Raw genomic sequence first — 23,751 nt, forward strand, 5'->3', positions numbered from 1 at the left:
AACTCTGTGCTTACAGTTAATTCTTGACATCAAGTATGCATATGCGTCAAATTCAGACAGATTTAGTGAACATAGTAGTGTGATTCAGACAGGATAAAAAAAAGCAACGAAGCACATATCATGTCACATGCGATGCATTACTCCAGGCTTCCCATTACATGGGGCAGCCTCGCCGTGCACGGGATTTGAACCCTTCACCGTTCTTTTGGCATGGCGCAAAGCGCGCCATCCCTGATGAAGATCGACACATGCGGTGCAGCAGATGCTTCACTATGCCTTGACAGGGTAAATGTCTCAGAAATCGTTGATTTTCCCATGCGGACGAGCACATGATCAAATCACAGAAGGTCTGACAAGTTGATCTGTCACACCTACGTTGCAGGCTGAGAAGATTGCTTCTGAACACGAATCAATAGCAAGCCCCCAGACTGTTCCCCATTGCAGTCGTACAGCTGGACAAATCGATATCCTTCACGGAGTCGATCCAGTCGAATGCAAGCCCATGCTGCTAACGAGTCGTAACCGATTTCATCATCCTTGATTTTGAACCTATATTCAGAGTGACGTGGATTAGTATTGAAATACGCAATGCCAGATGTGCAGATGCGCAGATGCGCCGATCCCCATGGAGCGCTTGCGTGCGTGGGACAAGAAAACGGCGCTGCGCGTCCTGAATAACAACGTTGCACGCAACTTTCTGCGCGTTTCGGTCCTTCGGACCGTGGCGCCGTCGCCACAGGCATTTGGACGGAAAAAGCAATGTGCGAGCACAGACAGCTGTGCAGAACACCGGACGCCGTTTCTCCACAAAACAAAAACAAAAGTTGCGTCTCGGAAAGGAGTAGGTCCCTCGGATCGCCTAATTCCCATGTAATACGGATTCCGAGTCGCTCGAAGAAAAAGCACATCGCAAAGAGAGGAGCTATAACTATAAGGCAACGAGACAAGCACTAACCTGATGAAACTGAGCTCCTCAACAATCCCTTCCACGGTGGGGAAAATCAACATTTGGCCCTTAAAGTCGGGGTTTACCCCTGATGCACTCTTTGTGCAGCGGCGTAAGCTGCTCTTCTCAGAACCAGAGCTGGCATCATCAAGACCCACAGCCACCGGGCTGTGCGGCTCCTCAACATGCAACTGGCAGTTGACATATGGCCTGAACCCCTTCGCATTGTGATCGCCTGGCGGCAATGGCAAATCTTGTGCACCGAAAACTTCCACCACCAAATCGAGGGTGGGACGCGAAGCAACGGCGATATCGCTCTCGCCGCTGCGGTAGCCCTTGGGCTTCAAAACCCAACCAGGGGAAGTGTGAAACATGCCATGGTTGAGCATCATCCCCTTGTCCATATTCTGCCAGTTGAGAGCTACAAGCTGAGCTCCACGACGCCAACAGAAGGACGGATCCAGGTTGGAAGAATTGACTCGGAATGCATAGGGATAAATCCGCATAAGCGAAAAGCGGTTATGCTCGAAGAGACTCTCGCGCTGGTTCACATGCTCGTCCCAACAGGTTTTCTCAGAGAGTGAGAATATATGCCCTGGAAGCTTTGCCTCTGTGCACGATGTAAGAGAAAGAAAATCAGTGAGCCTCATTCGTTCGTGTCGGACTTACCTGGTTGGTCGAAGTGCTTGAAGCTGAATGCTTTGGTGTAAATAGCCATCTTTGCAAGTGAATCCAATACGTTGGACGGCTTTGCGGACTTTGGCGCGACATCATTAGGCGCACATGAACCATCTTTCGTGACCACCACCTGATTCAAATCGGTTGAAACAGCAGTCTCGTCACTCAAAGGTGCAGACTTGGTCTTGACCAGAATCTTCTTTTTCAAATCCTCCAGTCTTGGGACGTTTCTTGGCGGCGATCCCAGGTCTTCCACCAAGAGTCCCTTCCATGCTTCTTGCATGATATCAACCATCATCTGCTGTTGGTCCAACGAGCAATGGACCTCCAGGCTCACAATCACCGGCAGATCACTGGTAATGAAAGCGCAGTCTCGAATTGCGTGGCAAACAGAACGGAATGATGTGGCCTTGGTCAGAGTATGGCCGTGTAGCACTTGAGGCTCGCCACGACAAGAGCTTTGTTCGGTTTTCTCGTCTGTTACGATTCCCTGTTCTGCGCTTGATTCGGAATTTTTGGCCGACTTGTGACCAAACGCATTGCCTAATTTAGAACTGAAGTTTCGTAATGCACTGTGGGACTTTTTCCGATCATCCTTGTTCCGTTTCGAAACATGAGTCGACCTGTTATCTTCAAGATCACTGTCACTAGAGTCTGAACCCTCTGCTTCGCCATCCCAAACGTCGACTTCAACGGACCGGCACCCGCGAAGAAGGACCTGAACGGGGTGCGCGTTAGTGACAAGGGCCTTGTACGTGCCTCGAATGAGATCGACTTTGCCTATTGCCGCTTGGCGCAAGCAGGTGGGGTATAAGGGAGGGCTTTTCGCTTACTGAGGTATATGCGCTTGCCGCGGCTTCGCTGTACAGCTGATTGCCGGTCAAGTAAGTATTGTGACTTGTTGACACAAAATAGTTTGAAAGTGGGAATCCTGTGTCCAGTTTCGGGAGCGGCGCTTCTGCGGAGGATTTGGCACTTCTCATATATGTTTGGAAAGATTGCAGAGACTCGAGGAATTCTGAGACAGGCCGATCCTGAGGTCCCAGCTCATCTCGTGTATCCTCCAGGAACCTGGTCTTGAGCGCCTCGGAGGAACTTATGTTGTGATAGATCTTTTCAAGCTGCTGGTCGATGATCTCGTGGAATTTGTCCACGTGATGCTCTTTGGACTGGTGCAAGGAGAGCTGACGAGCTCGATCGACCAAAGCGTGAACTTCTTCCATGTTCCACACTCACACCCACTCCCTGTTCATGGATCACGATCAGAATCAATTGGACCATTGCTGATTTGAGTCTGACGGGAAAAAATTGCAGCATTTAATTTTGATCCATACCAGGATGTTGTTGTAAACCCGCTTGTGCGCAGCTTCAATCTCAGTGGTCTGCCTGAGCCCTTTGAAAACCCCGCCTTTCAGCCCAAGGAGCTCCTTTTACAAGGATCACACGAGAGGTCAAAGACAGAACGGGACCGATGTCGTACCGAAGAAGCCTGTTTCGAAGTGGACGATGCTACGAGCGATTGAAATCTGAATGACCGAGTTGGATATGCGCGATCATTCACAGCTGGCATTCATCACCGTCACAGACCATGTCGAGAGCGAAAGTCAAGATGTCTACACAAGCGGTCAACTGTAGATTGTTTTTTTTTGGGCCACGTTTTGACTCCACACTCCACAGAGTCCATAGTCCACATTGCGGCACACTCGACGTGGCTCCATCGGTGAGTTTTATTCGGCTCGACCATCAACAATCAACCCTCATCTTCAACGTGAGGATCTTCCCCGCATAGTGGTCTGCATTGGTCGTTCCATATCTGATATCAACTCATTTCAAGGTTTTAGTCCTCCTTGAGAATGGCAGTCTGCAGCCTCGGCGCATTACGGGATGAATCAGCCCGAAGTGACTCATGAGCTACAAGCTTACTCCAGGATTAAATCAGACGGCTAGGCAGAACTGCTCCACTCGTGCTATTGCCGACCAATTGTTCATCCGACGAAGATGACTGCTTATCAATCGATGATCCAGACTGCGCTCGATGCGCGATGACACTTCTCTGTTGCGATAGGAGACGAAGCATGATATTGGAGAACAGAATGATTGCAGCACAAATCCTGGCTGCAGGCCGCAGCGTCAGTGATCCTTTTCAGGCGGGACCCGGTCTCCACCTTCTTCAGCGTCAGTTGGAGTCGAGCATCAAGGTCCCTCAACCGAGAGCATGATTCATAAACAGAGCTAAGACGCGCATTTCTGCATCTCATTCCCACATATCTCCTCGAAAACACCCATTCTCTGCAAAATGGCAAACATTGAACCCGTCCACTTCTTTGACATTACCTCCACTCTGCCCGGTACGTCTGTGATCAGGATGTATACCCCGCACAACAGCAACCCCCGCGGGACCACAGCCTAACCAGAGTTGCTAACACGAGAACATCGACTACGCAGGAGCGCAAAAGTCATGGTCACCCAACACCATCAAGGTCCGCTCTGTCCTGAACTTCAAGGGCATCCCATACACCCAAAGCTGGATCTCCTACCCGGATATCGCCCCGTTGATCAAAAGTCTGGGAATTGAGCCTCACAAGACCGGACCTGCAGCATACACTTTGCCTGCCATCGTGCATAAGTCCTCGGTGACCTCCAACCCTCATGGCGCAATGATGGACTCGATTCCCATCATCCTGCACCTGGACAAGACTTTCCCGTCCAAGCCTCTCTTCCCTAGCGGGGACGCCAGCTATGCCTTGCTCATGGCGGTGATGAAGATTACGACGGCAACAGCTCCTGCCCCGCGCACCTTGATCATACCTCAGGTGGCAGATCAATTGGACCCCCGGGGCAAGGAATACTTCATTGAGACTCGGTCCAAATTCTTTGGCAAGCCTCTGGCGGAAGTCCGACCTACCGATCAAGCTACGATCGATCAACTTTGGAAAGACGTCGAGTCTCATATTGATACTCTCGCGGCCATGCTGCGTGGTCGCGAGGGCAAAAAGGGTCCTTTCTTTGAAGGCGAGACCGCGGGAATGGCAGACCTGTACCTCGCTAGCTTCATGGCCTGGTTCGAACGCATCGATCAGACAGCGTTTGAGCGGTTTACCTCGGTGGGTAATGGCGAGCTGAAGACTTTGTGGGAAGCGTGCAAGCCTTGGATCAATGGCCAGGGAGAGGAGAAGGAGTGGCCCATCCCCCAGGCGTCTACCTGAACATGCAGACTGAAGATCAAATTCGATGGTCTTCCATGATTTCCTATAATTCAGTTTGAACCGGCCAGCTACCTCCTTCGGATTTAACAGTAGCAATAACGATACGATGCAAATACTTTATATCTCAATAAGAGACCCCTGTCTCATGGTGAAGTATGTTTTGAACAGCAGAATGTAGTTAGTAATACAGGTCACAAGGCACACATGAAAGTGGCCCTGGAAATGATCTTCGAGATCCAATCTCTCGCCCAACACAGAACAAGGCCCCATCTTCGCTGGGAGACATCATTGACACACAGAAGCCCCCACCCCTTTCCTAATACATTTACAATCCACGAAGGAAGTTGGACTCCTTGATCGCCTTTCGTCGCGCCTCCCGAGCGCTCTTCGTTACCTCGTGTCGCTGATCCAGACCGCTCGTCGCATCGGCGAATGTGTCCTGGGAGGAGCCGTCGCGATTGTAAGGCGCAGGTGTGATATCGAAAGACTGGTGGTGAGCGGGGATCTTTGCAGCGAGTGGTCCTGTACGAGCGGCCAGCTTCTTCTCGTAGCGTTTCCGTTGTTTCTTGTTCAGGGCTGTAATCAGATGACGACCGTTAGTCTCAGCACCGGACAAGAAGAGATCCAAAAAGGAGCAGCATTGAAGAAAGGGAGGAAAGAACATACTGCTAGGATCGACACCGCCCTGATCCTTCTTAGCTTGCTTGCTTGCATCACCGAGCAAATCCCACAACCAGTCGGGATACTCCGAGTCCTCCTTCGCGACAATATCCGGCTTGTTCTTGAAGTAGTTCAGGCCATTCAGTTTCGTGCCAGCGGGACAGCTACTGGGCGGACGCTCGATGACTGGCTTCGCGGGAGCAGTGGGATTGGCATCGGTGTGGACTCCCTCCGGGGTACTCAGAGGCTGAGAGATACCGGGGGTAGCGGAGGAGATGGCGGAGGGGGTCGTGTCACCACCGGCTGTTGGCTGACGGGGGGCCGGGGGAGGAGAAGGGGCAGCGACTGGAGGATTGGTGGCCTTGTCGCTGTAGCTTCGCAATTGTGTGCGGAGGGCGATTGGCATTTGTCGCGCCGCTGTTGATGTGGTCCACGACACGGTTTGGGTCTGATTCAGTCGAGACAGCATGGTCGTCCGGCAACTTCTGCAGATCATCTTGGCGGGTTGAATTGACCTAGGGAGCTTTAGAGATGGTATTTTGTTTGTCTGAGAGGGGAATATTTCGGCCTACAAAGGCTTACTTGCTGTCTGTGTTGTTGGATGTCGAGAGATGCGCATCACTGGGCCGGCAGAAAACTGCGGCGCGGAATTGATGCCAAGCCGGAGAATGATCACGTGATAAGTCATTGATTGCAACATGTCGAAAAGGCACGCAAGAGACAGCAATGTTATTCCGAACCCTGAAGACATACAGTGTGTACTATGCAGTCATCTGAGAGCCATATTGACATGTTGGATGATTTTCAGTGTTTACGGTAAAGATCCTCTGTCACATGGGTCTTGCTGGACATCGCCGAACTTCATCTGATAGTCGTCTTCGCATCTTCACGACCAACCTCGCATCCTCGTTTCTCGAGTCTACTTCTAACAGTATCTAGGAACTGCAAAGTTACAGCATCTCAGCGGGGCACACTCGTGATGGATCTTGCATCAAATGGTTTCCATGCCGACTTTGAGGATGAAGGTCCAGTGACAAGAACAAATAAGCTTACGAGATTTCAGGTCCTGTTGTGTCCGTCAACTTTTGTTGCATTGTCCATAGACAATTCTAACATCATATTATGTTAATACCAGAGAATATTCAGCTCTGCGCGACAAGCCACGCATATCTGGTATGAGCCAGCCCCCGATGATGGACATCATCAAAAAATTACAAGTAACAATCAGGCCGTGCAATTATGTCGGCATTGCTACCATCAAGGAAAAAAAAATCAAACAGAAAGAGAGCCCAGAATAGAATCGACGCCGAGAAATGGGTAATACATCAAGAAAAGCTCACAGGCCAGGAAGATCAGATCAAAGAAGAAGAAAGAAAAAAAGGTTAGCCACCAACAAGAGGCCAGCACTTGATGAACGGAATTGGAAACGCATGTTGGCTTAGGAGGAAAGTCCACTGACGTCCAGGAAAGTGCAAATATCTTGGCAAGCATCTTTCAGGGACTTCTCGGTCTTCCACTTGAGTTCCTGTTGAGATCGGTCGGCGACTGCGACGCAGTAGCCAACATCACCCTCACGGCGAGGCGCAGCCTTTGCGGGGAATAGGCCGGGAGATCACAGACTCCATCGTGCTGAGAACTTCCATGACTGAGTTACCAGAGCCCGTGCCGAGATTGAAGGTTCGGAAATTCTCCACCAGTTTGCCCTCGCTTGCTGTGCTGAGGGCAGCAATGTGACCACGGGCCAGGTCAGTGACGTGGATGAAGTCACGGACGGCGGTGCCGTCGGTGGTCTCCCAGTCCGTACCAAACATCTGCAGCTCAGCATACTGGCCTGTCATCACCTTGACGACGACAGGGAGCAAGTTGGTGGGTGCCTGTCGGGGGTCTTCACCAAGCAGACCGGAGGAGTCACATCCGACGGGATTGAAGTAACGGAGAGCCACGATTGTCCACTCGGGATCGGACGCTGCAAGATCGGCCAGGATGGTCTCGCACATCCACTTGGTGCGACCGTAAGGGTTCGTGATTCCAGTGCAGCCTGGCTGGACGACCTTGGTCTGCCCATTGGGTTCGGTGACTCGCTCTTCTTTGTGGACACAGAGTTCCTCCTTCAAGGGTAGGCCTGAAGTGGCTAGGGTACCGTAGACAGTGGCCGAGGAAGAGAAGATGAAAGTCTTGATGCCAAAGTCGCCCAGCGTCGTGGCAAAGTCAATCAGACCGCTCACATTGTTTGCGTAATACTTGAGCGGATGTTTGATACTCTCTTCGACGGCCTTATAAGCAGCGAAGTGAATGACGCCCGCAATTCTGGACTTGGGGGCCCCCCATCGGCTGGGCAGGCGATACTCTTGCAAAAGATCTTCCAGGGCAGAGGTGTCACGGTAATCGTGAGCGTGGAGTCGCAAGGTGGGCATGTTGGTGCCATTTTGCTCATGGTGCTTCTTGGCCAGAAGATTGATTCGATCAAATACGACCTCGAAAGAGTTGCTCAGGTTGTCGATCACGACGACATTATAGCCGGCCTTCAAAAGCTCCAAGGAAGTATGACTTCCAATAAAGCCCAGACCACCAGTGACGAGAATGCATTGATTCTCTTGGGGAAGTCTTCTGAGCAACTCCTCGAAGTTGTCAAATAGGATAGAGGACTCTGTGGCTGGCGTGTCCACCAGGCTTGGAGAATCGCTCTCCAGAGGCGTGCTGAGGTTGGAACGTGGAGGAGAGTCCATCGTGGTGAAGAGGGCGATGTAGTAAACACTCAACAGAGGAAAGAAAAAGAAGTCACTCCAATGACTCGAAGGATGAAATGACGCTCGAGGAATGATTGACCCTTATATTCTTTTCTTCAGATAGTCAATGCAGAGTTCGAAAGCCAAGGACGCAGTCTTTATAAGATTGAAACAATGTTTAAGATCCACCCTTCGACCCGAGGGGGGATACTACTAAACTGCGAGCAGATTTTTTATAGATCGAAAAACAGCCTTGGAATCTAGCCCTCGCCTCGCCTGACTGCCCAGTGCCCAGTGATGCTGGCCTAGCTCTTCGACTCATGTGCTGTAACCTTCCAGAACTCAGCGGATGGTCCCTCTACGAGTGCAGATGACGCTGGCCGGCAAAATTGGACAGGAATGAGTCTTCCGCGACTTCCCAGCCGAACTTCGAGAGACTGGTGGCTATTGCGCAACCCGGACGCAAAAGGCCGAGCTGTAAACGCAAAATTGACCTTGGATTACCGCATTTGTACACTGGGTCATCTGTGAGGGAGAGAGTGGACCGGACTCAAGAGTATGCGGCTAGGGCTCCAGTCTGTCTGGAGGCTGATTCTCGAGCGCCGAAAGCTTTAAGCGCCTCTGCCACGAGTCGATTCTTCCACAAGGTCTGAAGACCCTCAGCTCGGAAATTCGGATGATTTACCGCAACTTACGAGATCCGGCTTGTCCACCGGTTGCTGCACCTCATCTGGCATCCAAGAAAAGTGCATCTCGTCACTGGTCGAGACCCGCCTGAGGCTATTTTCGGGCGACGCGATGGATAGAAACGATGGATTTCGACCAGGAATTTCTTTTCTTTGGTTTTTACTTTGCCCTCTTCTTTCAATACATAGTGGTATCTGTTTGAAATGGACATTTTGCTGGATTTCTTTTTGCTGGTTGTAATTTTCTGTCTCGCGGATTTTTTGGGATTTCCATTTTGCTTAGACCGCAGTCACTCGGATTGGGTCTCTGACTTGGCCATCTTAGCCACGCCGTGGTGGGTGCTTGTCGGTGCAAGGATGTACCAAGACAGTACTTTGGCTGGCACAGAATGAAGATCAGCTCTGGCGTTGGCTCTGGTTCATGGACTATTTCTTGCCCCATGAGACGTGGAACGTGAAGACATCCAAAAAGAATGAATGAAAAAAAAAAAAGAGAAACATTTCCATAGCATCTGTCTGCATCCACTACTCGTTATTTCAAACGACCGTCTCCTCCATTCTTCTCATCGGAGTTTGGACTGAATTTCAGGAAAGGCTCCCCCTTTTTTTTTTCTGGTTTCACCACTGACCATGTCCACCGCAACCTCCGATGAGAAACACGTGAACAGGCGGAGCATCCTTCGCTCCAAGCGTGGTCGCATTATCTTGGCCGTAATCGCCTTCATTGTCATTTGCGCCGCCGTCATCCCAGCCGTCGTGGTGACTACCCTCCGCAAGAAAAACAATATGGGTCCCAAGTCCAAAGTCTTTGTGCCACTTTACGTCTACCCTGCTCCTGGAGCTTGGACTCCACTGGAAAATGTGTAAGTCTCATCTGCGTCCTGGCATCCTCTGCCAGCCCCCCTCTCCTCTCCTCTCCTCCAACGTACGATCCAGGCCTCTTGCAAGTGGCCACTGGTTCTGTCCATCCACCCCATTTGCCTTACGGATGGTGGCCGAACAATGGTGAGCCTACCACACATTAGGGTCAGGTTACGCGCTGCACGATGTTGTTGCAGACTTCGAGTCTTGTGCATATTCTTGATGGGCCGTATACTCTCGGCGTCGAAAGGCAGCCCGTAAACAAGACTTCCCGGATCTAGAATCTCACTTTGCTGAAATCGAACGACCAGCATCTCGACCCATCCGGATGTCAACTTCACGGTGGTAATCAACCCCGGAAATGGTCCCGGACCAGACCAACTCCCGGACGCCAACTACACACGGGAGATTCCCAACTTGGCATCGTACGCTAATGTCCGACTATTGGGGTATGTGCATACATCGTATGCTCAGCGCAATATTTCGCTCTTGCGCCGGGACATTGCGACCTACGCCGCCTGGCCAACGGTATCATCCAACCCCCATCTGGCGGTCCGGGGCATTTTCTTCGACGAGACACCACAGCAGTTCAGCGATCAAGCTCTTGGCTATCTGCAAAATTTGACCGACTTGGTCAAAGGTCTGAAGGGATTCGGTCCCAATGGGTTTGTGAGTGCTCCGTTTCCCACCTGGTTTCGATCCGCGGACCATGGTGCTGCTGCTTGCATTACCCGATATATTGGAAGCCACCCAGACTTTGGCGTCTTCCCCGCTACCTTTGGCCTGCATTTCTCGACTTGTTCCGTCTATTTCCCTTTTTTTTTTTGCTTCTTTCTCTTTCCTTTTGCACAGATGCACGTCCTTGGGTTCGTGTTCACCGTTGGACTTTTCCCCACCCTCCTCCATCGTCCTTTTCTCTTTCCCACTACCCCTGGCCCGATACGTTCCTGTGCCTGTCGCGCCAAGTCTGTCACATTCGAGGCGGATTTTCTTGCATTGCTTGGCTACTACCTCTTCGAGTCATTTTATCCGAGCTGAACAAGAGCTAACGAAGACACACCCTTCTAAACCGACCAGGTGGTACACAATCCAGGGGCGATTCCTGACTCGCGGTACCTGAGCTCTGCCGACTCGACCGTCGTGTTCGAAGGAACATATGGCATGTTCCAGGAACGGCAGCGGGCTCAGCTCTTCGCAGGTATCCCGAACAGCACTCGCGGCCAGCTGTGTGCCGTGATCCACTCGGTTCCTGAGTCTCAGGATGGGTCTGCGCTCCGTGGGTTGGTGAAAGACGCGAGGAACATGGCGGACGAGATTTTCATTACTCATCTCGACACGGACTACTATGCGAATTTTGGGGGCAAGTGGACCGAGTTTGTTGATCTAATGGCAGAATAGAGGATTGTTCCTTGGGAAGGTAGGATAATCGGGTACGGGGTACAAAGTACAGGGTACACAGAACACACTACACACTACACACTACACACTACACACTACACACTGCACAGAACTACCATGATAGAACGGCATTCGGCCTGTGATGATATAGACAGAACTCTCGGCCAAATGAAGGTTGGGAAGTTTCGAGAGCACCTTGGGATGTAATAAGGTATGGCCAATATTACTATACCAGTGTAGTAGTGTCCCCTCCATCGCCCGGATGTACTGTAAGAAGTAAGTGGGCTTTTTGCATTACAGTCCATGTCTTGCAACCCTCATTGAACGCGCAAAAGCAACACAAGTTCGCCAATCATTTGTGCTAGCGTGTATTGTTATTCTTCCTAGGTTAGGTTCTGGGCCAATTTACCTCAAGTACTGGGATCATCCCATCTGGCACCAATTAGAAGACCACGAATACGAGAATGAACAACAATTCCAAGAATCAACGATGCCTTCAGGGCTCCGTGACCGGTGAGGTAATCTGTTTAAGACATCCATGTAAAATAGATGACCCGGCAGAAAACACCACCTCTCAAAAAAGACCCTGCACCCGCGGGGCCTTGAGAGATATCGATGGGGCAATGGAAACGCCAGACGGAGAAGCAGAACAGATCGATCTACTTTAGCCGTGTGGTAATTTTCGATTTGATCGGAGCTGTGGACAAGAGGGGGTCCTGGTTTTTTTATGGTTTCACCACTGACCAGAGTACCACATCCTTGGATCATTCCGACGGAATCTGCAAGTTTGATGGTTCTGGGCACTGAGAGTGGGCACTGGGCGGTGGGTCCGGTGCGTGTGCGCTCCTCGTGGCGTTTTAGACTGCGTGTTGTTCCACCCGAGCCTTGGCATGGACCATCTTCCAGGCCGGTCATTGTGAGTACAGACTACAGAGTCTACAGACTACTGCATATCTGTGATGGGTTTAGACTGGGTCTTGATTTATTTTTGACATCATACGGTTTCATCGACTCGCTTTCTGTTCTTTTTATGGTCTTCGGCGTCTGGCCCTCGGGGCGGGAGTGATGACACCGTTCTGCAGAATAATTCCAGGGATGATGCGTGGATTCGATCAGTAGAAAGAAAAAACCAAAAAAAAATTTCCCTTTTTCAACCTTCTGCCGACGGCCCAAAGTCGCCTTCCTGTAAAGGAATGGAAAGGAATCGGAGTGTCTTACTAGTGACTACGGCTCTTCGAGGGAGTCGGAATACGAGTCTTTGCGCCGGGCTTTGGCTTTGGTTTTTCTCGGAGATCGCTGGTGGTACGTAGGTTGGAAATTGGAAGTGAAGAGTAGTCAACTTTTCATATCTTGCAGGACTCTTCTTTGGGGGAGAGGGGGAAGACTTGGGTCGTGGAACTGCAAGTACTCCGTCGATTGATCTTGAGAGTTCGAAAGATCCCAAGATCCACCCGCTCCGGTCTGAATATCCTGGCTCATCCTTCTCGTCCTAGGATCGCACTTTGTCAGCATCAGGTAGATATGTAGTTAGTTATGCCGACCTACCGCAGCTACTAACTTGGCTACCGACCAAGTATCCCGAGCTCTCTGAGAGCACGACGTTTTCTGCACAGTGCCCCACTGCCCACTACCCACGAGTTATACCCTCTCACAGGGATGCTCTCGTCATCCCCGTGGCAGGTATCTGAGACCTACATGCCTTGGAGTTTGGACTCTGGAGCAGCGTATATTGCCCGGAGAAAGTCTGTGGCCGTCCTCAGGCCCCAGCTTCTCATGTAACATCCACTCAAGTCTCACAGATCTTCCCACATTGGACAGGGTATTTCTTGCCTTGTGGGATGCCACAGTGGGAGTTTCGAATACAGCGCCTTCTGCTGAGACGAAACGCTGAAGTGGGGTGGTCCATGGAATGGGGGTTGAATAGTCTATACTCTGTAGAGTATAGACTATAGACTATAGAGTGGCATGTGCTGGCGTTACTGTACTGCTGAGGTGGGGACGGATCCGGATCCCACCATCTTGCAAGGTTACAAGGTACCAGTGGGCGGGTGATACATGACTAAGATGCGACGCCGAACCTCAACTGCTACCCGACAGTATTGGACTTGGTCGAGCAGTACCAGTGAGAGCCGAAGTATTCTTCAAAGGTCCCAATCAGAAGAATGGGATGGAACCATGGTACCACGGTATCTCTCGGGATTTCAATATCTTCCAACACGACCGAGCACCTGCTGATCTCCTTTTCAACTTTTCACGCCTTCGACTCCGCAACGCCTCATCGAATGTACATGATCAACAGCAACCGACCCGAAAACCTTGTCGCCAAAACCCCTCTCACCTGACAATCAACCACATTCTGCTCGCTCGGGTTGCCCACGAGTTCCATGGATCTCGTCTTGGCCGGGTGGACTTGTCCAATCAAGGAGAATTCCTGGCTCGCAAGGGGAACCAGGCACAGAGAGGAGGGAGGAGCCAAACAGTCGGGATTGGGTCAATGGTGCCGCTGTCCGTCAAAAGCTCCCCGTGAATTCTCCTCGATTGGCGGGACTTGGTCGTGCGATGTCCTTTGTAGAGGGTAGTCTGTAGCAGTGATAGCTCAATGTTCTTGACTGAATGCCATTGTGTCTCTGGCTGGCGAGCCATGGGACTCGGATGTGTGAGGGACAGAGAGCTAGAAGGGAGGGGAATCGCGTAAATCAACGTGCATGATCCGTGTCCAGGTGTTCTGTTAGAGGTATAGTATGCGGCACTGTATTTCAAGCGGTAGTTTGGCGATTGATTCATAAGATCAAACAGTGGGGATTTGCACGACTACACGAAAGATCTGTGATCTGGAAGATCCATTGAACAAAATAGGCTCTGGGCAGTGCAACTGGGTCGATCTCCGAATCTCAGGTCGGTGAAGATCCCCTCGGTCAGAAATGCCTCCAATACACTTCCCTCCGTAGTACGTACTAACTTAGTCACTGGGTGGTACTCGCTGTTAGCCTCAGTAGTGTCCGGATTCAGCAAAGGTTCGTCGCTCTTTCCTGCTTCGAGACAAAATTTTCTTCTGAATTCCCCAATTTCCTCTCGCCCGACCGGTATGGAACGGAGAGTTCCCGTAAGTTAGTGGCGATCTAGTCAAATGTGGTTTGCCGATGGATCACTCTCTAACTTTTGAAGAATTTTACTCCACGGTGGAATCGCAACTCAGTGAGGTCACGGCGACTCGAAAAGCGATCAAGTGTGGAGCCGGTCTCTTGCTGAAACAATGTCAACCAAAGGCACAGAGGGCCTTTTGTTGGAGATGCGATGATGGTTCTGTGTAGGGACTCTCGGGAGTAGAGTTGCCAAGTATTTTGCACATGTTGCAGCTTCAAACACCCCCAAGAGATCTATGAGAAACATCATATGGTCTAGGGTATGTTACTCACAGCGTCGCAACACACAGTCGTATCTTCAAACTGTGAGACAACCCCAAATCAGACATGAAGATTACCGCATCTAGGAGGGCGGCCCGCTCCCTGGTCTATCCCCCAAGGCTAACCACATTTGAACAAAACATCCGAGAGTCATTCATTGACTGGAAATATGATCCTGCTTTGTCCACTGCAGGTCCAAGCATCGAATACTCATTGTGAGGGTCCCCATGATGGTCTGGTAGTGTACCATCCCTCGGCATGGCCATTTTGCCAATCCAGCATCACCCAAATCTGGAAAATTGGGCCGCAAGATCGGAAAAAATTGGGGAAAACACGCACAGTCGTGGATTTCACCATGTGCGATCGAGGGGGGCGGTGGTTCTGGCTCAACGCTAGAAGCGGTTCGATCGCCGGTGGCAAGGGCCAACTTCCTCTTTAGGCCAATCAACACAGATTCCCATAGTTCGTCGTCAGGCACCGGGCAGATCCGCTACGGGAGCCACTTTGAACCTTTCTGCCGGGATTGCGTGCCACTCAGTGCCTTCAAGCCTTGTAGCGCGGAACGGCAGTACTGTACAGCTGTACGGTTTTTCAAAAATACATTTCCTTTCTTTTCAAGCCACAGCCGTACTAAGTGCTGACGGTGGACTGTAAGTCTAGTAATTTTTGATAACCCCACCCCACCGGAGCAATTGTATTTTTGCAGAATCGGAGATGAGCACTGCTGTGGGGATTGGCAAAGGTAAAAAATCCTTTCTTTGTTTTTCTGCACAAGCCCACGGCTGGCGCCCACGTCCTTGGACTGTTCTCGTCATCCCATGTACGAAATTGTACCACACTCGCGCCTTATCTCCATGTCTTGGCCAAGGGGTGTGTCTTCTAGAGGACTGGACATGGACCGAGACATACATGAATGACCTGGCATCGTATGTTAGTAAGTACCAAGTACAATGTACCGGCCTATGGACATTCAAGTTGAAGCGGCTGAGCTGGCCAATCCTTTTCACCTAGTCCAAATGTCTAGGATGCGGTACATAAGGGGAAAAATGAGATCTTCCTTCCTTTCTGGGAAAAACCTCGCCAAGGAATGAACAAACTACAGACGACTGCATCAAGTGTGCTTTACACCTCAGACATGGTGGACCCGCCAAGCGGAGCGGTGGTTGACGGATCATATTGCATGCAGTCGAGAGTCGAGACCCGTTGAGTATACAGAGATTGGAGGTACTCGCTGCGGTGTTCACTGAAGGCGGCTAGACCGTGGGAAGTACGGAGTAGGTAGGGTTCTTTTCCTGATCTGGCAGAGGCATTTCTGCTGGTCCGTCTATTTATTAGTGCGGTAGAGATTGCGCCATTCTAAGGGGACCATGTGCAAAATTGTTCATGCTCTTGCGAGGTTGTTTCGCGTTGGTGGGTTTTTTCTCGGCGGGACAGTGGGAAGCCGTGGTGAGACCCCGGTGCGCGGCACAGCATCTCTCGATGGTATAGCAAGCAGGTTTGTTTCTGTTGTGTTGGGATGCTGCCTCCAGAGAGAATTTTCTCATAGAGGACCGTAGTCAGTGGATGGCCTGCTGCATGGAAATTCTGCAGCGCCAGTAAAGCCACGGTGCTGATCCGGATCCGGCTGATGAGTTGGTCCGGTCCCGAACAAAGCCCGACAGAGTTTAAGACTACTACACTGGTGCACTTTGGACTCGGTAGAAGAGCTTCAACCCCTCTGCAGTACCCAAAAAAGCCGTGAATACGAGGTCAAAGAAACATTACCTCGATCCAGGGTACATTAAACGAACCAACCAAGATGAAAGAATGAGCGACAGACTTTTTGTCGCGAGTCGCGACTGGCTGGCTTGAGGACATGCTAGGTTGATAGGGTGGGAAATGCTAATCTTGTTTGAATAGTCCCTGCGCCATCAGACGGGACTGGACGAGATCTGTATGTCTATGGATACTGCTAGCCACTGGACAATGAGATATCAATGGGGGGTTCACGGGTGGCTGGCTGGGTCTGACATCAGACATCAACGCATTGTCGTCGGTGCTCCTGCCGGGCTGTTGGCAGGTCCGAAGTCGTGATGCAAGGGCAAGCGAGCGCCCAGGTTATACTTCATCCTTCATTACCAGAGAGATATATACACATTACACCTCTCATATGAGAATTGACCAGGTTGAAAAAGTATGATCCGATTTCAATGGCTCGATAGTCGACTCTCGTCCGTGGAATGTGACAAGCTTTGACAATATCAAGTTTTACATTGCGGTGCATCCATGGATTACATCTTGTAACTAGTTGATCATTGTGACATGGTGACTAATTGGTCGGTGAACACTAAGGTACCGTACACTTTACATGTTCAGCCGAGAATAGCGGGGTGACAACTCGGAAATATCCAAAGGTAATGTCAACTGCTGCACCCGGAGATCATAACAGCGAAAAACAATCCTACGCCATAGGTAATCACTCGTATGGTAGTGAGATTTACAAAGCTTTGTCAATTTATCAAGTGATAACGCTAGAAAAGCACCGACTTACACTGATCAGATACCTCCAACCTAGCTCTCGAGTTTCAAGTAATCGTGTATATGGTTCTCCGCGGAGCATCTTGTATCATCATATCATGTATTAATGTATTACTGAGGGTCCTATTTCATATTTACTTTTAACAGCCGCGTACCATGACTGTCAAGACTCAAGAGTTAGAAAATTTACAGCAGCAGCAGCACTCGGCGATTCACAATTCTCCGCAAGCCATCGAAGCGCCCGTTGCGTTGTCAAAAGAAGAAAAGAAAATACACACCTCAGTGACCTTACAGTGTTCCACTGTGCCCCTCCGGGATCCAATGGCGCGGCTTCACAGCACATCCGAGAAACCTGACCAACCAGGCATGCAGTCTTCGACCACGCTGAGTCTTGGCGAAACGCCAAGACCTTTCGAATGTGAACTCTCGCGTGACTAGCCGGCTACTAACGACACGCCAACACCGTATAGCTGGAAGATGGGACTTGAGTCTCGATAAACACTAAAGTAATGAATGACTCATGACTTGAAATGAAAAGCCGTCTTCCTCCCCTCGATGGCCACGACAAGAAAGGACTGAATGCTAAATCCTCGATCAAACGATTGCGGGAACTTGGTTCCCCCGTAAAAAGGAAAGCATGTACGAGACGACGGGTAGTCAAGTACGAAAATACCACGCATTCCTGCCCTCACGGAAATAGTATCCCTGCGCCAGTGGGAATGCCCGTCCTATAGCTCAATGAGGCTAAGGTACCCTGAGCGCCAAGAGTGTCAGTGCCAAACCTTCGCGCCTCCACTGTTCCTCTGTTTATCCCCGTTCTTCCCCTCCGTCCTCCCGGCTCGCTACACTTGACACTTGACAGTACGCCCGACATCGAATGAGTCGGGACGTCTCGGTTCCACCGACAATTATACTCTGGGAAAAAGTGTCCTCAAGCGAAACGCCCTTGTCTGGGTTCATGCTACCCCGGTGCAGGCTGGGTGTTCAGCCGTTCGGGGTGTTTGCCGCAGAGGTTGTGTTTTTCCCTACAGGGTAAGGTACCACGGTTTGAAATGGGCAAATTTAGGCGACGGGCAACAGGGCGTTTTACCCAGCGGTCCGGCGGTGCAGATAGTTCGAAAAATTGATCGTGGCGTAGTCGAGCGAGAAGGTGGTGTTAAATTGTTGCTAATTTGCCGTGCAGCTGGTTGCGAGTGAGAGATTGTGGGAACGGAGTAGCCCGAACAACGATGGATAACTTTGTTGAGGAGTATTGTCAAGCATTCAATGATATCAGGAATGATCGTGGTGTAATGCAATTTTCCTTGTAGGACTGAGCTAATAAAGTCCCTTTCGATAAACATGTAAAGATGGTATATGCAAGAAGACGCCTTCAATACTGTGCCCGCAACAAAAATGATGCTCAACAAACAAATATAATGCTAAGCTAGGTAGCTCAATTGGTACCTGGACTGGAGACAGGAGTGCAGAATCATGAGCAGTACTCCACCCAGCTGTCCAAGTCCATGTTCTTGATGACGGTCGAAAAGTTGCCGGCGCTGGCCGCATTGCAAGCGGTGGACTTTTGCGCGGTCGTGACATCCTTGTTATTGTTCTCGTCGTTACCCTTGGGGTACTCGATGTGAAAGACGGGCTTGTTCGCGTCCGTAAAGGCCGCATACGTGTCGCATTCTGTGTACTGCGCACACTGCTCGTTCACAGACCATTGCATGTTGGGGAGGACATTGTCAATGATGCTCCCGCCATTCTTCAGACCGACCGACAGGTTCCGGCCATGCGCCTGGCCGGCGAGCCAGTTGACATAGTTGATGGCATCGTCTTCGGTCAACTTGAGACCGTTGGAGTTATCGTAGGCATCGATGTTGTCTGGGTCGACTCCGTCACAACCCTTGGTCACGGCCATGTCGAGACGAGTCTGCATGATCTTGCGCACACCGTCGGAATTGGTGTTGAGCCATTTCTCGCCCCGCCATTCCGACAGTGCGTTGCCCAGATCAGCCTTGTCGAATTGCTTCGCGTCGGGTCGCCAGTCCTCGTACGTCCCTGCAGAGAAGTAACAGATCACCTTGCGACCGAGATCATGCAGCGTGGAGATGGTGGTCCTGTTGTTGTCGAATAAATCGATGTCGTAGACGTCAGCGTCGACGGAGGTATCGTTGAGAGCACCCAGCAGGACAATCTGCCATTTCACGCCCACTGCGGGCTGCCACTTCACCGTGCCGTTGCCGGTGGTGGTTCCATTTCCACCGGTGCCAGTGCCTCCATTCCCACTGCCGCCGTTCCCTTCGTCCTCGCCGCCGGTCCCGTGATGCAAGCCGACACCCAGACCAACGCCCAAGGCGACGAGGATCACCACAATGATCGAGATGATCGTGGCCTTTTTCTTTGCGCTCCAGGCGGCCCAACCCGTCTTGGCTGGTGCCTTGTCCATGGTGGGTGGGATATAAACAGAGAGAGTTTGTGTGTGTGTGTGTGTGTGTGTGTGTGTGCGTGTAATGAGAGAAGACAAGAGCGTAGAGTCACCTGCTTTACACGTCTTTCTATGCGATCGACAGAATCGCAAGAGACTCAAGTCTGAGCCTCCAACAGGCGATGAGTTCGACTCCCAAGTGGGACTGAAGGGAGCAGCAGATCACCCGGGTCGATCGGATGGATGACAATCAAATCAAGTGTCAAGAGTGAGCGACTGGCACTTTTTTAGCTCAAAGAAAGCTCGACCGAAATGAAGAAGAAGGAGCAAGATACGAGACTCCTCGAGGATCGCGGGGGCCTAGAACGAAATTCTTGGGGCTGAGGGAACCGGTGGGCGGAAACCAAATCCAGCCTGCGGGTGGATGGGATGGGGGAAGATTAGATGGGCCGGGGGAGTGGTTTCAACGCTCCAAATGGTTGGCAGTTGGCAGTTGGCGCCCATCTACATTTGACGATCGCATCAATGTTCCATCTTTGAGACGCAGAGAAGGGTGGCTTTTGTTCGTAAATGGATCTCTACTTCACCAGGCAACAGGGTTTGACTCCCTGCTTCAAGCTGGCGGGCTGGAAGCAACTCTGGACAAGATCGGGGATTTGACAGCGTGACTCTGTATGCAACCGGGGATCGCGAGGCTCGGCCTAGAGAAGGACTGCATCCGACCCAAATATAGGTAGCTATGCAGCTTAAAGATTCGATTCACCACCATGGAGTCATCTTACTGGACGCACAGCTACTACAATGCAGATGATTGTACACAGAGGTATACACGGTTGCAGTTGTCATCTCGAGAGTCACATGTCATTTGGCCTTTTCTTTGCAGCCTGTTTCTCACGGTCAGTTCGTCATCTCGTCCAGCCTTGTAGGGCAGATTGTTTGAGGAGGCGGGTGGAACGAGCTCTTGATCAACGATCTACGGGGACCAAGTCTGCCGAGGAAGTCCATCAGCCGAGAAGACATTCGGCGTTTCTTCGATCTTTGCTCGATTGTTGGGATTCAAAGATCGAGGTCTGTGTTTTCTGGCTCGATCGCAGCACGATGTTGACCCAGGGTGCGTGGGGAATGGCCCGAATGGGGTCAATCCTCCCACTCACGACTCTGGTACTCAGTAGTTCTCGGCAGCTTATCCCTATACGAAAAAGCCCCATGGACCAAAATAGGGCCTTGGTGGCCAAGGCCAGCGCCAGGAAATCCACGGATCCGGGAGATCCTGAAGAGGTTGGAACACACTGCTAGTGATTTGGCCAACTAGATACGGCATCCACCTTCGATCCAATGAGTCCCACTCGCGCAGAAGGGAGAAGGGAGAAGGAAGAACCACTGGAGGATTGTCGGGGATACCAAGGGATCGCCTGGATCACGTGGTAGAGCCATTGGAAATGGAGTCCAGGGCAGATCGATGGCAATGCCGCGGTGCTCGAGGTCTGTTCGTCGTCTGCAGACTCGAGGGATCCACCGTCGAGAACCCTTTTTCCGGTAGGATCGACCCACTTCGACCGCTATGGGCAGAACCCCAATGGACAGACCAGCTCCTGTGTTCTGTGTTCACTGTTCACTGTTCACTGCTGTGAGCCCGTGACTTGAATTCGATCGATCCCTCCGCAGCCACATCCACACATCCTTTCTCCTCAATGATGGCCTGGATAGCCGACAGTCAAGTGATGGCCAGAACTCAGAAGTGGCCCGTCAACTAGAACGCACAAACAAACATCCAATAATTGAGCAGCCACTGCCTAAATCAGCACCATCGCTGCTCCCTCCTCCGTTCCCTATTGATCTAGCGCTTCCACGCTCAGCCACGATCCATCCCAACCGTGGCACCCCCCGATTTCCCCTCGTAAACGCCCACCGTTTCAGCCAACCGTGGTCCGCCGACGGTTTTTCCAGGCACGAGATCTCTTTGGGCCTGGTTTCTTTTGTCTGCCCGGTTGAGCTGCCACACCTAATCTAACAACGACTGCAAGGACGGGGAAACAACCCGCGATCCGGGCTCAGTGCTCGGCTTCCCTCCGAGGGACAATTTGATCCGGGGGCTATCGGCCCATCAATCTGCGACCGGTCGAGTTCGGTGTCCGGGGAAGAGGAGGATCCTGTCCGGTCGTGAGTCTGCCGTAGGTCTGGATGGTGGTGACCAGACGAATCCGAGTGTCTTGGCCTACTGAGCATACATGTATGTGTTGGCTAGTACTGGACTAGAGCACGAGAAGGATTGGGGTTGGTTGCGGTGGACTCAGAACTGCACCTAACTACCGACTAAGGTCAGTACTGGAGACGATGTGGGGCCGTGGGGATAGTGGGGATAGTGGGCTAGACCTGGGACAAACTGGGACTGTGTGTCACTGTCACTGACTCTGAGAATTCAATAGAGTAGGGACCTTCTAGTATCTAAGCCGAGTTTGGTCACCTAGCACAGTGCCAACATTTTTTAGCTGGTGACTCGAGAGTGGAAAGGAAACACACAAGCGAATTGCCGGCTTGCTGAAGAATTGAGGACACAAAATATAGTGCCGTGGCTGGGCGAGCCCACCCACGATGGCAATTCTGGCTGGGATGGAAATTTGAGATCTACAGGTTGCACCAATGCATACTACAATTTTTCTGCCGGTGGGGATACTAACTTTCAGCGATACAATACAGATTGTGCCCACGGTCTGGTCCTGTATTCCTGTATGTCACGTATCTTTGGCTCGTCCCCACTCCCTTCAGATTTTGCAATACCAGAATTGACCTTGCATTTGCAATGACCACCGTTCAACTCCAAAATGTTTGCTTTACGAACTGCCAGTACTCTTTCTTCTATTGCGCTCGCCCCCCCTCTCCCCCTCAAATCAGCAACACATTTCGGACAACTCGCATGTCATTGATCGCCGTCCACTGTAGATCATGAACGCCATCCCCTATCGAGATAATGATTGCCGACAAACTCTGATCTGTCTTGGGGAAGGCATCAGGTTTCTTCGAGAGCCGAGTGATTTCTCTTCCGAAGGTGAAGCGCTTTACAGAAATGTCCCGAGTGATTGTATTGAGTCATGGTAGCTCGGTTATGGAGACTGCTATGGGCTGACTTGAGGTTAGCTCTCCCAAACCAGCCCAGTGCTGCGCTTAGTGAATAATGTAGACTGTATACTGGATATCGTCTAGAATATACTGCGTTGAGCATTCGGCAATACATCCATCACTCATGATATATTGCTGTGCGCGATCTGTCCCCAGAGATCCCTTTTACCGGGTGTATCGACTATAGCTGAGCTTTGACAGAGGATTAACCATACTAGGGATATACAACTTTATCTTCACCGAATCTTGAAAGTTGACATATCCGCTTTTCCTCGCCTCTGTTCGGGGACAATGCATCCAGCACAAGCTTGGCAGACCTTGTCCCAAATCCCATATCCAGCAACATAACCCCGAGGTGATCAGACACCAAGTGCGCCAACACAATGAATTATCATGATGTCATGACTCCAAGCCGAGCTGCAATGGAGGTCCTAGGTCCTAGGTACTAGGTAGGGCAGAAATCGAAACAAAAGTCTGCTCTTTCTTTGACTCTCAAAGGACAAAAAAAGTATGCACCTCGATGATTTAGCTTTTCCGGGCTCGTCCACAATCTTGTTTACTAGTTTAAGTTTAGGACTCAAAAGTCAGTACGCCGTACGGTACTTTGCTCCTTGCCTTCTCACGCTCCTATTAGCCCGTCATGACGACTTCCAGCTCCCGAGCGCCATATCCGCTCTTTCGCAAAGTCAATGACTGACTAGCTCAGCTATCCGAGCATCCCTGGGTGGTCGCGGGTGGTCTGTGCCCTTGACGCTGAACTGCAGTACAGTACAGCCCCTGGACGCCGTGAGAGGTCCCGGGGTCAACATTCGGGTGTGAGGGACCAGCCTGGGTTCTAGAGTTTGGATAGTTAATTTTTTGGGGAGTCATGGACACGGTTAGCGCCCTAAAGTATCTGGCGGCTTGGACTACGACGGGACCTCTCTATGTTGTGGTTTCTTTTCCTCAATGCCAAGTATGACTAAAGACGCCTCCCAGAATTGGTCTTCCCCCCCCGACACGATGACAAGAAGACTTTTTCTTCTCGCTTCCACTCATGTCTTTGTGCCCGAGTGTATCGCTGTCGCGGGATTAATTTGCCACGTCAAGTAGTAAGCGCTAGAGAGCTAGTAGAGGCTGAATACGATTGAAGAATCTGCCAA

The 23,751-nt window shown here is 51.1% G+C and overlaps 6 protein-coding genes across 6 annotated transcripts; 2 read left to right on the forward strand and 4 right to left on the reverse strand.

Moving 5' to 3' along the window:
• Positions 1–371: 371 nt before the first annotated feature.
• Positions 372–2,905, reverse strand: N7539_009201 (putative phosphoinositide-specific phospholipase C; the record flags this gene model as incomplete). The annotated part of the gene is made up of 5 exons (XM_056938796.1): positions 372–549; positions 956–1,556; positions 1,616–2,342; positions 2,458–2,793; positions 2,861–2,905. The coding sequence occupies 5 exons, from the start codon at positions 2,903–2,905 to the stop codon at positions 372–374; spliced, it is 1,887 nt and encodes a 628-aa protein (XP_056786173.1).
• A 1,015-nt stretch (positions 2,906–3,920) lies between these two features.
• Positions 3,921–4,830, forward strand: N7539_009202 (glutathione S-transferase family protein; the record flags this gene model as incomplete). The annotated part of the gene is made up of 2 exons (XM_056938797.1): positions 3,921–3,972; positions 4,070–4,830. 2 exons carry the CDS (start codon positions 3,921–3,923, stop codon positions 4,828–4,830), a joined length of 813 nt encoding a protein of 270 aa, XP_056786174.1.
• Positions 4,831–5,155: 325 nt separating this feature from the next.
• On the reverse strand, positions 5,156–5,959 carry N7539_009203 (mitochondrial 54S ribosomal protein mL54; the record flags this gene model as incomplete). The annotated part of the gene is made up of 1 exon (XM_056938798.1): positions 5,156–5,959. The coding sequence occupies one exon, from the start codon at positions 5,957–5,959 to the stop codon at positions 5,156–5,158; it is 804 nt and encodes a 267-aa protein (XP_056786175.1).
• Positions 5,960–7,061: 1,102 nt separating this feature from the next.
• Positions 7,062–8,216, reverse strand: N7539_009204 (NAD-dependent epimerase/dehydratase family protein; the record flags this gene model as incomplete). Its single annotated transcript, XM_056938799.1, has 1 exon — positions 7,062–8,216. The coding sequence occupies one exon, from the start codon at positions 8,214–8,216 to the stop codon at positions 7,062–7,064; it is 1,155 nt and encodes a 384-aa protein (XP_056786176.1).
• A 1,316-nt stretch (positions 8,217–9,532) lies between these two features.
• N7539_009205 (spherulation-specific family 4 protein) lies at positions 9,533–11,161 on the forward strand (the record flags this gene model as incomplete). Its single annotated transcript, XM_056938800.1, has 3 exons — positions 9,533–9,765; positions 10,075–10,432; positions 10,841–11,161. The coding sequence occupies 3 exons, from the start codon at positions 9,533–9,535 to the stop codon at positions 11,159–11,161; spliced, it is 912 nt and encodes a 303-aa protein (XP_056786177.1).
• A 7,392-nt stretch (positions 11,162–18,553) lies between these two features.
• On the reverse strand, positions 18,554–19,513 carry N7539_009206 (endo alpha-1,4 polygalactosaminidase; the record flags this gene model as incomplete). Its single annotated transcript, XM_056938801.1, has 1 exon — positions 18,554–19,513. The coding sequence occupies one exon, from the start codon at positions 19,511–19,513 to the stop codon at positions 18,554–18,556; it is 960 nt and encodes a 319-aa protein (XP_056786178.1).
• Between the last annotated feature and the right edge of the window lie 4,238 nt (positions 19,514–23,751).

This window comes from Penicillium diatomitis (genome assembly GCF_028827545.1).
Source record: "Penicillium diatomitis strain IBT 30728 chromosome Unknown utg000015l_segment0_segment0, whole genome shotgun sequence".
Taxonomy (NCBI): Eukaryota; Fungi; Ascomycota; class Eurotiomycetes; order Eurotiales; family Aspergillaceae; genus Penicillium; species Penicillium diatomitis.